This window comes from Opisthocomus hoazin, chromosome 10 (assembly GCF_030867145.1).
Source record: "Opisthocomus hoazin isolate bOpiHoa1 chromosome 10, bOpiHoa1.hap1, whole genome shotgun sequence".
In the NCBI taxonomy this organism is placed as follows: domain Eukaryota; kingdom Metazoa; phylum Chordata; class Aves; order Opisthocomiformes; family Opisthocomidae; genus Opisthocomus; species Opisthocomus hoazin.
The window spans coordinates 11,225,718-11,241,174 of record NC_134423.1 but is presented as its reverse complement, the minus strand read 5'-3'; the positions used below and the strand labels follow the sequence as shown (position 1 = coordinate 11,241,174).

The 15,457-nt window shown below is 41.1% G+C and overlaps 1 protein-coding gene across 2 annotated transcripts in view; it reads left to right on the top strand.

Annotated features, from left to right (window-relative positions):
* The window catches only part of SCAPER (S-phase cyclin A associated protein in the ER), a 175,535-nt gene that overhangs the window by 5,382 nt on the left and 154,696 nt on the right, over positions 1-15,457 (top strand). For both annotated transcript variants that reach the window (XM_075431781.1, XM_075431780.1), the window contains exons 3-4: positions 352-469; positions 8,427-8,497. In XM_075431781.1, the coding sequence (XP_075287896.1) occupies positions 352-469; positions 8,427-8,497 (189 nt within the window). The remainder of the gene's footprint in view (positions 1-351; positions 470-8,426; positions 8,498-15,457) is intronic.

Below are 15,457 nucleotides of genomic sequence, written 5' to 3'. Positions count from 1 at the left end.
GTAACTAATACAGTTGTGAAGTGTACTGTGATGCTCTGGCAGCATTGACAATCAATTAAATGAAGGTTAAAAATGTGTAGTGTAGACATACTTGTAGTGCGGGCTGGGTAGTAACTCTTCATGTCACGTTGATGAATCAGTCTCCTTATCATGCAGAAAAATGGTTGTGAAAATTAATATGTACACCTGTTTTGGATATTTGGGGAAAATTCAGTACCCACGTACCTCACTTTGGATGGTTTAACCACATAATGGATGAAGTTAACATACCAAAACAAAAATTTATATTTTTATATATATATATATATATATATATATGTTTTTTTCCATCCCTGTATTTCTTGTTTTCAGGCTGCTTTCCAATGCTCTAATAGCCATGACAAAGTGAGGAAGATAGTTGCAGAAGAGGGACGTACAGCAAGGAACCTAATTGCGTGGAGTGTTCCGCTGGAAAACAAAGATGATGATGGTATGTATTCAACAGTCTTCCAACAGCTTTTTCAACTTCCATCCCTTTCTCCACTGGAGTTGCTCACTTGGAAGCATGTTTCTTACATGGGATTTCTCTGTTGAAAAGAAAAAAAGGTTAAGTTTAGCCTACATAGTATAATTTTAAAGCCTTTTTCCAAAATGCACCCCGCGGTTGACATATCACTTTATTAAAACCTTCACAGTGACAGATTAAAAACTGTTTTCATTTTGTCTGTAAGAAACATGTAAGACTGTTCTCTTGCTGATATTATTTAGATACTTGTGTAATATAATAATGTTGTCGTAAACTGGTCTCTTGTAACTTGGGAATTCAGTATTGTAGGAATGGCTTAGAACAATCCAAGAAATTGTTCTCTACGCTCTAAACAAATGAGTTTGGAAGTTTCTTTTGGTATCACTTCAGTCTTTGGTAAACATCTGTGAAGAATCTTTAAGGAAGGGGATGTGTGGGGACAGTTTTCCATCATGCAAGTCCTCGGAACAGTTTTGTTACTGTTGTAATATTCTCTTGTGGTATGATGACTTAAGGAGCCAGGAATTGACTGTAATTTTTCTACTGCTCAAGCTGTTCCAGATGTCAGAATGCTGTTTCTGAAGACTTCAGCTCAAGTATTTTTGTAGCTCATATGTCCCTGTGCAGGTGCTGCTGCTTTTGAGACTTAGGAAGGAGTGTGTCTACAAGTAATTTTTTTTTTTTTCTTTTTTTTTCTTTTGGTGGTGAAGGTGATTGAACCCTGGAACAAGTCGCCTAGAGAAACTGTGAGCAATCTTCGTCCTTGGAGATGCTCAAAACATGACTGGTCATAGTCCTGGGCAGCATGCTCTAGCTGACCCTGCTTTAAGCAGGGAGGTTGGACTAGGTGATCTCTAGAGGTTCCTTCCGACCTCAGCTGTTCTCAGATTCTGCCAGTGGAAAAGATATTTCTATGAAAAATTATGTCTAAGTTACAAGATAATTAACCAGTTAAAATCCAGTTGTCGGCCGGTCACGAGTAGTGTTCCCCAGGGCTCAGTTTTGGGTCTGGTCTCGTTTAGCATCTTTATCAATGATCTGGATGAGGGGTTTGAGTGCCCCCTCAGTAAATTTGCAGAGGACACCAAGTTGGGTGGGAGTGTTGCTCTGCTTCAGGGCAGGAAGGCTCTGCAGAGGGATCTGGACACGCTGGATCGATGGGCTGAGGCCAATCGTATGAGGTTCAATAAGGCCAAGTGCTGGGTCCTGCACTTGAGTCACTACAACCTCACACAACACTACAGGCTTGGGGAAGAGTAGCTGGAAAGCTGCATGGTGGAAAAGGCCCTGAGGGTGTTGGTTGACAGCCGGCTGAACAGGAGCCAGCAGTGTGCCCAGGTGGCCAAGAAGGCCAACGGCATCCTGGCTTGGATCAGGAATGGTGTGGCCAGCAGGAATAGGGCAGTGATCATGCCCCCATGTGGAGGATGAAGCATTAAAGGACTGGGGACATGTGAGCAATCCAGCATTTTCTCTATGAGGCCGTGAAGCCTTAGTATAAGGCCGCAAGGGCATCTAGAGGACAAATGGTGGTATAAACAAAGGAATGAATGCAAAGAAAAATGAGTCCAGAATACTGAAGCGGAACTTGCCACCTGGCAAGAAAGCCACGAGCACAGCGCGTGAACAAGTAATGCACACCAAACATAATCGGGTTGCTATGTGATTTAATTTGATTATTGCCAATGGGAGATCACCGCATATGTAATGGGGGATATAAATGTGAGCTATCTGGGGCTAGTAAACGGCTTGTACCTGATCACATTGATCGTCATGTCGAGTCCGGTTCATCCTCCGTGACACCCCCATACTTGGTACTGGTGAGGCCACACCTTGAGTGCTGTGCTCAGCTTTGGGCCCCTCATTGCAAGAAGGACATTGAGGGGCTGGAGCATGCCTGGAGAAGGGCAATGAGGCTGGTGAAGGGTCTGGAGAACAAGTCTTATGAGGAGCGGCTGAGGGAGCTGGGGTTGTTTAGTCTGGAGAAGAGGAGGCTGAGGGGAGACCTTATGGCTCTCTACAGCTACCTGAAAGGAGGGTGTAGTGAGGTGGGTGCTGGTCTCTTCTCCCAAATAACTAGCGATAGGACAAGAGGCAATGGCCTCAAGCTGCGTCAGGGGAGGTTCAGGTAGGATATTAGGAAAAATTTATTTTCTGAAGGAGTGGTCAGGAATTGGACCAGGCTGCCCAGGGCAGTGGGGGAGTCCCCATCCCTGGAGGGGTTCAAAAAACGTGTAGATGTGACACTTCGGGACATGGTTTAGTAGGCGCGGTGGTGTTGAGGTGATGGTTGGACTGGATGATCTTAGAGGTCTTTTCCAACCTTAATGCTTCTATGAATATGTGGATTTTTAAGTGGGCCAGTTCTGTGTTCTTGTGGCAGCTTTTTTTACATCTGTTTCCAGAAGATGCATTTATCTATTTGCTAGTCTTACATTTGCCTGCATGTTCTTGAGCATGTTAGTAGATCCGCTGATATTATTGGACTAGTCATGTGGGTCATTTAGGCAGAACAGAATCGGGGCCCTGAAGAATTTATAGATTCTGAATTACACTTTTGGGGAAGGTAGTAATATGAATGAGTATATGCAGAAGGAACATGGAGTATATTTTTAACAGTATTTTTGAGCTACTTGTGAGTTGATGCAATTTCTCTTTAAAAAGTGTTATTTTTTAATACTACCTTGCTTGTAATACTCTTTTAGAAACTTTCAAGTAAGACTTCTTCCTTAAAAATGTGTGTATGTGAGTTGTAGATGAATGTTTGCTCTAACATTTTCTGCTAAAATGTGAAGAACAAATGTAAAAGTGAATTTTTAGCCTTCATGAAGTAGTTGTTATGTACGATAATTAAAATCCCAGTAGCTCTATTAATTTCCTTCTTTTGGTCGTATTAGCACCAGTGTAATTTTTAAACTTTTTGTCAATGGTGCTTTCTTCTTTTTAAAATTTCTTCATTAAATCATAGGCTGACCTTTCTGCACAGTACAAAGAATCTGATGATAATGCCTGATGGAGAATTTCGCTGTGGAAAGGAGCTTGTGGCTAATGAAAGTCTGGCAGAGCCAGATCCTTTCTCTCTTGACCCTTGTCTTGGCATAGAGGGTATATATGTTGGTGTCAGTGAGCTCTGATTCGTTTTATGCTGATCTTTCAGTATGTGTTGTGTCCCTGAGGAATGATACAGCAGTATTATGAATTAGGACAGTTCTAACTCATGCAGGGGTTGTGTAAATCAGGCCAAAGGTTCAGGTTGCCTGAGCCAATCCTGCAGTGCTTCTGTACAAAGCAGAATTTTGTCTTTGTGCGGTTTCTTCTGCTTGTAACATTCAGAGGTATTGCCTTGGCAGTAACAGTGTGTGATTTAACATTTTGTATTATATACTGTTATTCATTATGAGATTCCCCCCCCGCAGAACAGTGAGGGTATGGGCATTTGCTTTTACTAGTGGTAGTATTAGAGAGGGTCAGTAAATTACAATGCTGGATTAATTTTTCAGTTTGTATCCTTTCTGTTTCCTTTAAAAAATTGTGTACTTGTGTCCTTCTTACCGTTTAACTTTTCCGCTGAAAGACTTGTGTTTCTATGGAGGACATGGGCAAAAGAGCAATAATGAAAAGAATTTCAGTCAAAACCTTCCAGTTCCTTCATGGAAGTATGTACTTCCCATCGATAAGAAATATTTCCTTAGAAAGGACAGAGATTTCTGGAATGGCAGTGGCACTTCTGTTTCACGTTTTGGAGCAGCGTGCACCATTGTTATGTCGGATGTGAAATTCAAGAATACAGATCAGTGACAGGAGAAAATCCAAAACACGATGGCAGTGGTCTAGAAGAGACAGTGACTGTTAGCACATTTTGACTATTGAAATTAAGATACTGCTTCACAGAATTCATTAATATGCAGCAGATTTTGTTGGATAGACTAGCTAACAGTTGACTGTGTCCTAGGAGGAGAGTCTTACAACTAAAAAATTCACTAATCTGATACTCTGTCTCCAGAATTCAATTTGTATTCCAAACCTGTGGCCACCAATTGCCTGCTTATTGCAGTCACTTAGACCTTGCCCACCTTGGAAGGCTGTGACCATGCTAAAAGAAGATTTCAGATTTTTTTCCTTTGTAATTACTTTATATGCCTAGCAGGAGATTTGAGGCACTGCGTGCAGATAAGCACTACGCATGAATTTTATTACAAGATGTAAGCTGTGATATTAGTGCCAGTTAAAACATCTGAGAGGCTTGACATTTAAATGTTAATAGAAGGTAAGGTACCTTGGGAACTGGGAACTGTAAGAGATGTGTCAAAAAATTGGATAATCTTGTATTTGTAACTATTCCCTTCTTATTTCCTATTTGTTTAAAGTCATTTGGGCTCTCGCCATATAGAATTCATTTGTAGATTAAGCATTTCAGGGTAAGGAAACATATTTTATGGGTTGAAAGGTACCTGGCACACTTTGGGGAGCCTGCAGTATCATCTGCTGCTTTAGCCAGAGCCTGATGGAGTAAGTAGATATTGCAGTATGGGATGAAAGTCATGAAACTTGGCTCTCTTTGGCCAAGTGAAGAAGTTCTGAGAGTCGTGACTGAAAACATTGTGTGTAAGCCATAGCAACGTTGGATCTGATTGTAACTGGCAAAATATAACACGAAGGGAAGGGTCCTCTTTAAGGCTTGTAAGTTTCAAACTTTGAATTTCACTGAAATGAATGGGAATCCAGTCTAGTGCTGGTAGGTGAATACAGGGCCGTTACATTCTGGGTAGAGACAATGACAGTGATTTGTAAAAGTAGTTTGTTACAAAATATATTGCCGTAATTCAGTCTGGAGGTGTAAAAACGTGGAGAATTGTGGGTATATCCATGCTTGAAGGCAGTAATTTCTCCAGGTCCTTAGCATTGTATGGTTAGAAAAATTGTTGCTACTATTGCTCTACAGACTTCTAAGAAGATATGGTTTATAATAATATTGGAAACTTCAATATGCTTCAATTAAGAGGTCAAAGATAATCAGTCCCGTCTGGTTGCTTCCTCCAGGCAGATGCCTCTGCCCTACTTTAAATGAGCTTCAGGCAACCAGGTCTTATCCAAGCCTCATTTTTGTAGAGATGTTTCTTGAGATGGACAACTGCACCAGCTGGGCTAGTGAGGTAGATTCTGGAGTACAGACTGGTTGTACATAGCAGTGGCACTGTGACGTAGGCTAGCTGCCGTGGAGGTTTGACAGATGCACGCAGGAAGAGAGGTGACCGAGTGAATTTCTCAGACTCTGTATAAGAACTAGAGGAAAACAACAGAACGCTTACCTGACTGCATCCTCAGATTCATTCAAGAAGATGAAAAGAAATGTAAGTGAAAATTGTTATCATTCCTGCTGAAGGTCTGAGGACAAGCAGTGTCAGTGGCACTGAAACTAAATACACAGATGATCTCTGGCATAGTGAGAACAGAAATAAGGGCTGCTGTTAATTACTAAATTTAAAGGTGATTCCCACATTTCTCGTATCAGCAAAACTATCCAAAAGAGAGAGATGGGAGGGATGATTGTTGAGATTGTTAGTATAAAAGATGGCTTTTGAAAATAGTTTGTCAGGGGCTTTTATTTTTTTGGAGATGTTAGCACCTCAGCTTTTTGTGACAGGAAGTCTTCACGAATCATAAACCCTGTGTGCTTCATATTTAATTTCCAGACTGAGGAAGTGGACTTCAATGTAAAATATGACTGTAGCTCCTTGAATGCTGCAAAAGTTTGTTAATTTATGTATTTCACATTGGCAACTTAATAGCTAAGGAGATGATTGTCTTTGGTCACTCTTGTTCTTTCCTTAAAATTCAGCAAATTCCTAGCAGATAATGCCCTTCATATGTCATTGAGTTCCTGTGCATCTCGGAACAATGCTAGAATTGTGTAGCTACATACCAGTAGTCACTGAAAGTAGGGATAACCATTGAGCATTTCACTTGTGTTGTCACTTCTTGAGAATATAAAAAGACGAAAACAGAAACGAAGACATCTTCAAATAACCAGAGGCATTTATTAGAAGACAAAGACTAATAAATCTGGGAAATGCGGCTGCTGCTTGAAGACAAAACTTTTTGGCCCAGACACCTTAAGAAAAAATTAGTCCTTGCCACACATTATTTGCTTTAAAGTTTGCAAAACCTGGTAGTTACATAAGTTTTGTTTTTTCTAAGTGTCTGCCTTATATAGAAAGTGCCTGAAAATTAGCTTTTGGCTTTACAGGGGACTTGTTCAGACATTTCCCGGTTCTTAGATGATGGATTAGAATGCTGTTTTTTGTAGAATCTGAAGAGACTGCACGTTTTTTTTCCTGTTCATCTGCCCTTTTTTAATTTTAACATACCCATGTTTGTTTGTAAGCCTTTTCACTGTGCAAGTTCTGTGTGCCACTGCATTCAAAATCTTGTCTTTGCAGAACATAAGTCATCTCAGAAGAGAGACGCTGGTGATTGAAATATTTCAGTTATCATAAATCTGACATGGAACTGATCCTCAGTTTAAGCATTTCAGTGAATAGGAAGTTTTTATACATACGGTAGCTGAATCAAATATCTTCCTGAATGCTCCTAAGTTGAGTTCAATATATTAATTTTTACCTGTTTTGGCTAGTGTAGCATTTAAAAAATGAATTATCAAGCAAATAATTTTAAATTTGTTTTAAAATTGTGGGCCTTGTTCCCTGGTACAGCCAATGATGCAAACCAGCTGTGCAGCTGCTTGATTAAGAAAGGTTTACAGCTGCTGTACATAGCCAGAGCAGTGTAAAACAGCTGGACTGTGTTAGGGAATTTGGCCTAAGAACTGTTAAAAACTCAACTGGACAATTCTGAAATTGGAGAATGATCTCCATGGTCTAGGAAGGAACTATGTTTAACCAATGTATTTATTTGCTTGGCTTCATCCAGCTAGATAATCTTGAAACTTTTACTTAGATGTAGTCAGTGCTAGGGAGTACTTCTGCCATAGTTAGTATTTTATCTTACTTGCTTACGTTTTTGGTAATTGGATCCCGTGATTTTCATGTTGTGCAAGTTAAATACTAAGGTGGAGGAATAAAACTGAATATTTTTTTTTTAAATTACCCCTGAGCAAATCTCAAAGATTAAATGCGAACATGTCAGGTAGGTCTAGGCTAACACGAATTTATCTATGCAAAGATATCTCTTATTCAGTTAAGAAATTGCCAACACTATAGCACTGAGCCCTGAAATAATCCGTTATGACTGTGGGAATTTAAAGTGATTTTGGAAGCGTAATTGCTGAAATCACTTCATGTCAGCAGTGGGGGGAGACAGGTACAATTTAGAAGGCATTTGAAATCTTAAGGGGAGTGACTTGTGCTCTGTGAATGTTTTTCTCTCTTCCTTTGGCTACCTAAATGCAGATGTACTAAATCTAGTCCTAAGTTCTGCTTTTCCCTACCTTTCTTGGCAGAAAATACAGAAATCTACTGGTAGGTTGTTTGAACAGTTCAAGAAAAACTAAATTATTACCTTTGTTTTTCTTAAGAAAGATATTCCTTGTTTTAATTCTGTAATATCTGACTGAACAGTCATTCAAGAGCAGACTTTTTTTTTAGTTTATGTAGAAAACTGGTATCATATTTGGCTGGTAGTTTGTAATGATACGATTTTCAGAGGTACTAAGCACTTAAGGTTGTCTTTGCGTTATGAAGTCTGTAATTCTTGCCTTTCTTTGTAATTTTTTTCTTTTTCTGTGTATTTTATGGCATTATCTGAACTGGGGAATATATATTTGGCATATACAATGTTACAAACCTCTTAACTCATAAATTGTACCACTAGCAGTACATTGCGAGATGAGATATGTGCATTTTAGAATGCTCTATGTACGTAAAATCGTTATTGTTGATTAAAACAGTTGCTTCTCCCACAGGAAAATCGAAATGGCAAGCTGGTGGAAAAACCAAGAGGGTGGCTCAGGGAACACACAAGACTGCAAAACAGGTATGGTCTCATTTTTTATTATGATATAAAATTTACAACATAAAAATGTTTTGTGATATCACTGATACATTATTGGCTGAATAATACATATATAAAACTGTGCATATGTTATATTTTTAGCGCATACAAGTTTCAAAGTCAAGTATTCAGAAGTTTAAAAATGCCAGAAGAGGTTATCTTCCTCAGCCTTTACTTTTGGCACTTCCTAACCTCTGGATGCATGTCTTTTTGGCTTTAAAGTTACTTAAGGAAAGTGCTGTTCAATAGAATGATACAAAACATTTGTCCTTGTAAGCACGCTGCTTATGCTACCTTTCTGCCCAATTTCTAATTTAAGGAAATGCTTTATTTCTTGACTTCATGTGTTAATGGTTGAAGTCAGTATATCCTGTTTCGGAAAAAATTAGGCCAGACGGGTAAAATTTCCAAGAGTTATGACTGGAAAGCAAGTCCGAATGAGGAGTGTCAGGAAGAAACTGCTCTTATTTTTATTCGTGTTTTTTCTATGTGACTGACAATATTCATGACATAAATGAAGTAATACCTCAGTCTTTCTTCATGTTTAATATTTTTAACAGTTGCTTTTCTTTGAGGAATGGATTTCACCATTAGTGTGGCGTTAGCCGGTTAGTATTTTCAGACAGTCTGTCAGATTTTGATAATATGGCATATGGAAGATGTTATTTTTTGAGAAAAAGAAAAAAATGTTCTGCTTCCATAGAGATGTATTTGCGTCTTCAAAACATAGGCATGTTGTTTTCCCAATTTAGTTTAGCAACTGTTAACCGTGTGTTCTCTCTTCACGTACTAGTATGTTACAAACGCTGTGTATCCTGGTTTTCTTGTTCCGTGAAGGTGGAATTTTATTGATGTAGTCGGGGTTTCCTCTAAGGATTTACCCTCAGAACGTTTTGGGTGTAAGAGTAATGTGCTAAATAATTTGGGTTCTGTCTGTTTTAGCCACTTGGGACTAAGTAAATACTGAGTTTTCAGGAGAATACTTGATTGTTACTCAGTGGCTCCGTGTGGGATTGCTGTGCTAAAGCTATATTGTAGAAACAGAGTACGTTCCTAGTGGGTACAATGAAGGTTTGAAATGGACTGCTGCATGTCCGTGCATCTTGGCACTGCAATTTGGTATTCAGCATCTTGATTTCTGCTGCATTTCAGACACTGGATTCTGCTGTAAATTGGTGGCCTTTTTTCTTACTTTTGTTGAGTCTTCGTTTTAATTTTTCTTTACATTAGTGGCCCATTTATAAATTTACAAGAACTCTTTCATATGATCTTATCAACCTCATCGTCCTCTCAGTAGGGTGCTGGCAGATGTATGTTAAATAAACTTTGGCATCTTGAGAATGAATACATTGTACTTTCAGAATAAGTACTTCATACTTTCCATAACTCCAAGGCAAGTTACTGAAACTACTGGGGGGGGAAGAGATTCAGTTTTAACATCACTGTCATCATCCACACTGAATTACTTGAGATGTAAGAAGGAATATTCCTGTGTTTCTTAATTTCAAAAGCATGAAAGCTTTGCATGTTCTGCAGTTGAAGGTTTGAACTGTCACTGTAAGTGACATCGTATGAACTAGCCCCTCTGAATCTTTGCCAGTCTTGGGTGGGTTTTGTTGTTCTAGTGAGGGCAAGCTTCAGTGTAGGCCCGCTAGATCATGTCTGTATAAGCCATCATCACGCATTGGGTAAACATATGTAGTACTGGGGGGGAGGCCAAGGCAAGCTGGTTTTTGGTGTGTTTATAAACACTGTGATTGATTGTTGTGGTAATGTAGGATGGTCTGCAAAGTTGTTGAAAATGGATTAAATTTTGGAAAAGTGTATTGTCAAAGGCTAAGGGAACTGAGATCGCTGAGAAAATTCAAAAGTAAGTACTTGTATCCAGTTAAGAATGATGTGTACAAATTTGCAGGATTAGAGCTTTAGAACTTTGCTCAGAAAAACTTAATTCTGTGTCCATGTGTCTCGTCAGTGGAAAGAGGCTTGTGTGTCAGCTGTTAACGAGAGTGAAAAATCTGCTCTGAGTTGGCTGGAAGCACTTTGCACAAGGATGTAGGTGGACTTTATGTGGCTTGAGTGTAGCTCCTTGGTGAAGATGTGGGATCATTGCCTTATTGTTCTTCAGACTACACTATTAGAAATACTTTGTCCTGTGTCCATGTGTTCCGTCTGAATACCAGAGAGATAATCATCTCTGGAAATGGAGTTTCACTATTCCATCACTCTGAACCTGAGCATGACACCTAAAAATATGATCTGGTCAAAAGTACATACTTTTAATAAATACTATTTAATTAAAACTTAATTCCAGGAAGGATGAATAAGAATAATAAAGCTATAGCTGTACATCAGCACAGAAATGCCAGTCTTAGTCTGTACCTAATCCAGCATTTCTTGCTTTTCACAGTGAAAGGTTAGTTTGATTTGTTAGAAAAATTACTTAAGATGCTTACAGGTAAAGATCCTGCTGAACAATATACAAATTAACTCGGAAATCCTGGTAATTTTTTGGTGCTTGCGTTAAACATTTGTAGAGAATGTAGCAGTCTGTAATAAAAATTTGTAGCGTCTTTATATTAGAAGTAGTCTTTGCAACTCTTAAATTTAAGTGAGTACTGGCTTTCATTTCAAAGTTGGTGCCAGTCAAACTTGATTAAGTTTGGAAATAACTTGCTGAGTTTGATCTTTTGTTGTGGAATTTCTGGAGGCTGAAGTGCCAAACACGGGACATGGTTTAGGTTCTTCTCAGAAAATTGATTTCTGTTTCCTTGAGTGGCAGATACCCGGCTGTGACAAATTCAGATGTGCAGTGTTAGACCTGACTTGTATCAGAAACATAAATATTATTTCTATTAACTAACCACCAGTTTAATGCTTACCTGCTTGTGTGATTGTGTTTACAAGAAATTTGGTAGTTTAGGGACTTGCATCCTTTCAGAGGTCTTCTGCTGGAATATGAGTAACTGTAAAATATTACTTAGGTTTTACTTAAACACTGGAAATTTGCTTATGGGCATAATAATGGAACTGCTGCAACTTACAGTAGTTAACACAGTTCAACATGCTGTTTTGCTAAGAAGGCTGACACATAAGAAGTATGATAAATGGAAGCCAAATATAGTATAAGGATAAGATTTATTGCTAAATATCGGAACATATTCCATGACACGGTCTTAAAAATACATTTGAAAATCTATCTTTCGAATAGTGGGAATTATGCATGGTTTCCCTTCCAAAACAACTGATCCTTTGTGTCAGCAATATTACCTGAATGAGTAGAAACTTAGTCACTTAACCAAGGTCACATTTTATAAATACAGGCAGCAAAAGGTACCACTGTTATTTTGAGATAGCTATTTATGATCTGTAGCTAAAATTCTGTCATTATAAACTCTGTTTTAAAGGAGCTGTAGATTAACCAGTGTAAGCTTTGCTTTAAAGCTTTATATACAGGGCTTCAGCTAAGGAGCATCTTTTCTCCAAGCAGCTCTTTAAGAGGTGACTCTTATGTCAGAGAAGAAAAAATACAAAATGCTCTGATATATGAAACCCTGCTGAAATTCCTGTTCATTGGTTGTTTATGACCTGCATCTTCTCTGAACATGTCTCTTGTGCATACATCAGCTGAGGTTCATCTGAAACACACTTGGAGTATTTTGAGATATATGTAAGGGCAGCAGAGATGCTTGTTATGATTGTAGTAAATCAGGTTTCTGTTCGTCCCCTTCTTACAGAAAAATTAGAATCTGAACACAAACGCAGGTGAGAGCATAACCATTTTGACAGCGCTCTGTCTACCTCTCTAATTACCAAGCGGAGTTTGCACTGTTAATGCTGTGTGGTACAGGCAGTCAGAGCACTGGGCGGAATGGGGAGACTGGGACCCAGAGGGAAGGGCTACTGAGGAAACAGAGCTCTGGAGTTCACTAATTTTGCAGGTTCAATCTTTGTGTCAGGGTTCATTTCCCTTGTAATGGGAAGCTGTGTTTATGGTATGAATTTATTGGGAAGGCCTCTAAAAACTGGAGCAGAAAGACATTTATACTCTGAAATGCAGTGACTGAAAAATCATGTGGTGATTGCTGCCTTTGGTCAGGCGTTGGACCAGGCTGCCCAGGGAGGTGGTGGAATCCCCATCCCTGGAGGGGTTCAAAAAACGTGTAGATGTGGCACTTTGGGATATGGTTTAGCAGGCACGGTGGTGTTGGGTTGGACTTGATGATCTTAGAGGTCTTTTCCAACCTATGGTTCTATGATACTTTCCCGTTCTATAATTTGAGGATGAGAAATACGAGTTCATGTTTCCTAAACATGCAGGGAACTTTTTGTAGCTTAGGCACAATTTGTTGGAATTCAAGAGAAATCTATGCAAAACAAACATCCTCTTAAGGAGGTTGAGGGAAATTTTCTCTAGACTTTGTACAATCTTTGGGTTTCTATATCTTTAATCATAAAAATATTATTATAGCTCTTCCTTAAAAGTACTTTCATTGATAAGTCCATCCAAAACTATGCTACAGTTCCTGATTACCTTATGTTGCCTGTGGTCTAAAATGACTGTGTTTTGGTTTCGGCTGCCGCCGGCAACAAAAGCGCCACACGGCCGCCCCTCCCCCCGCCACGGTGTGCAGGAGAATGGAAAGAAACAGGCAGAAACTGGTGGGTCGGGATAAGGGCAGTTTAACAGAACAGCAAACAAAGGGAACAGCAACAACAACGATACAGATAAGGAGAAAATACGACAAAAACTCGCACAACAGACCCGCTCTCTTGGACAGGACCAGCGCTGCGCGCTCCCGAGCCGCAAGTGAGTTCCTGCCACGCCGCCCCCCCCACCACCGGAACCCAGCATGACGGCACATGGTATGGAATACCGGGCTCTGTTTGGCCAGGTGGGGTCAGCCCCCACCCCCCGGCTGTGCCGGCTGTGCCCCTTCCTGGAGTCCGGTGAAAATGAACCCTGTCCTGGCCAAACCCAGGACATTATCCACCCCTTATTCCATACCATCTACGTCATGCCCAGGTCCCCCATTGTCCAGTTGATCACCACCAGTTCTCCTGTCTCCAGATATCATTCCCTCAGTCTATGGATCATCACTCTGAAGTGTCCATTGAGTTCATTTAATCCATGACTTCAGGCTCCATCTGTTGTAATGGTCTTCCGTGGCAGGAGAGGTGATGTGTGGTGATGGGCGGTCACTTGCTGCATCCGGAGCTCACGGCTGATGTATCTGGTGCGGCCCGTGCCCACAGTCTGCAGGCAATGTTGATCCTGATGAAGTTGCTGGATGCCAGTTGTTGAAAACCAGGTCCAGTTCCATCATCGCTGTGCTCTGCTAGAGTTCATCAAAAAAGTCCATCCTTCTTTAATCTGGACAATTCTTACTATGCTACTACTGGTACTAAATATAACAATTATAACAGTGATAACAGACAGTGACAGGGTTATTTAACAATTAACTTTATACAATTTATTTATGGACTATTCTCCCCCAAAATCAAATCCCCATGAGGTACACATTGGACTTCCCCATCCTTCCGCATTACCCACCAGGTACACCCAGGTCCTTGAGCAAAGGCAATCCCCCGGACGGGCTTGCCTTTGCCTGAGGCAGGACTAACCCAAACCGTCTTCCCTAACGTGTTCCACATGTGCACTACAGGGACTTTATCCCCTTCTACGGGGCGCTGAGGTTTTGACTGGGCAGGACCAGCCCGGTTGGTGGATCCCCTGGTGTTAACCAACCAGGTGGCCTTTGCTAAATGAGTATCCCAGTTTTTGAAAGTTCCAACCCCCATTGCCCTCAAAGTGGTTTTTAGCTGCACATTGTAACGTTCGATCTTTCCCGAGGCTGGTGCATGGTAGGGGATGTGATACACCCACTCGATACCATGTTCTTTGGTGTCTATGAGGCTGTTGCGAAAGTGAGTCCCGTTGTCCGACTCAGTTCTTTCGGGAGTGCCATGTCGCCACAGGACTTGTTTTTCCAGGCCCAGAATGGTATTCCGGGCGGTGGCATGGGGCACAGGGTAGGTTTCCAGCCATCCGGTGGTGGCCTCCACCATTGTGAGCACATAGCGCTTGCCTTGGAGGGTTTGTGGCAGTGTGATGTAGTCAATCTGCCAAGCCTCCCCATATTTATATTTTAGCCATCGTCCTCCATACCACTGAGGCTTTACCCGCTTGGCTTGCTTGATTGCAGCGCATGTCTCACATTCATGGATAACCTGTGCGATAGTGTCCATGGTCAAGTCCACCCCTCGGTCACGAGCCCATCGGTATGTCGCGTCTCTTCCTTGGTGCCCGAGGTGTCATGGGCCCACCGAGCTATAAACAGTTCACCCTTATGTTGCCAGTCCAGATCCACCTGAGCCACTTCAATCTTAGCAGCCTGATCTACCTGGTGGTTGTTTTGATGTTCCTCAGTGGCCCGACTCTTAGGGACGTGGGCGTCCACGTGACGGACTTTTACAGCCAACTGCTCCAGACAGGCAGCAATATCTTGCCACAATGGGGCAGCCCAGATAGGTTTGCCTCTGCGCTGCCAGTTGTTCTTCTTCCATTGCTGCAGCCACCCCCACAAGGCATTGGCCACCATCCAAGAGTCAGTGTAAAGATAGAGCACTGGTCACTTCTCTCGACTGGCAATGTCTAAAGCCAGCTGGATGGCTTTCACCTCTGCAAACTGGCTGGACTCACCTTCTCCCTCGGCAGTTTCCGCGACTTGTCGTGTAGGGCTCCATACAGCAGCCTTCCACCTCCGCTGCTTCCCCACAATACGACAGGACCCATCCGTGAACAGGGCATACTGTTTCTTCTCTTCTGGCAGATGGTTATACAGTGGGGCCTCTTAAGCACGTGTCACCTCCTCCTCTGGCGATGCTCCGAAATCTTTGCCTTCTGGCCAGTCCATGATGACCTCCAGAATTCCTGGGCGA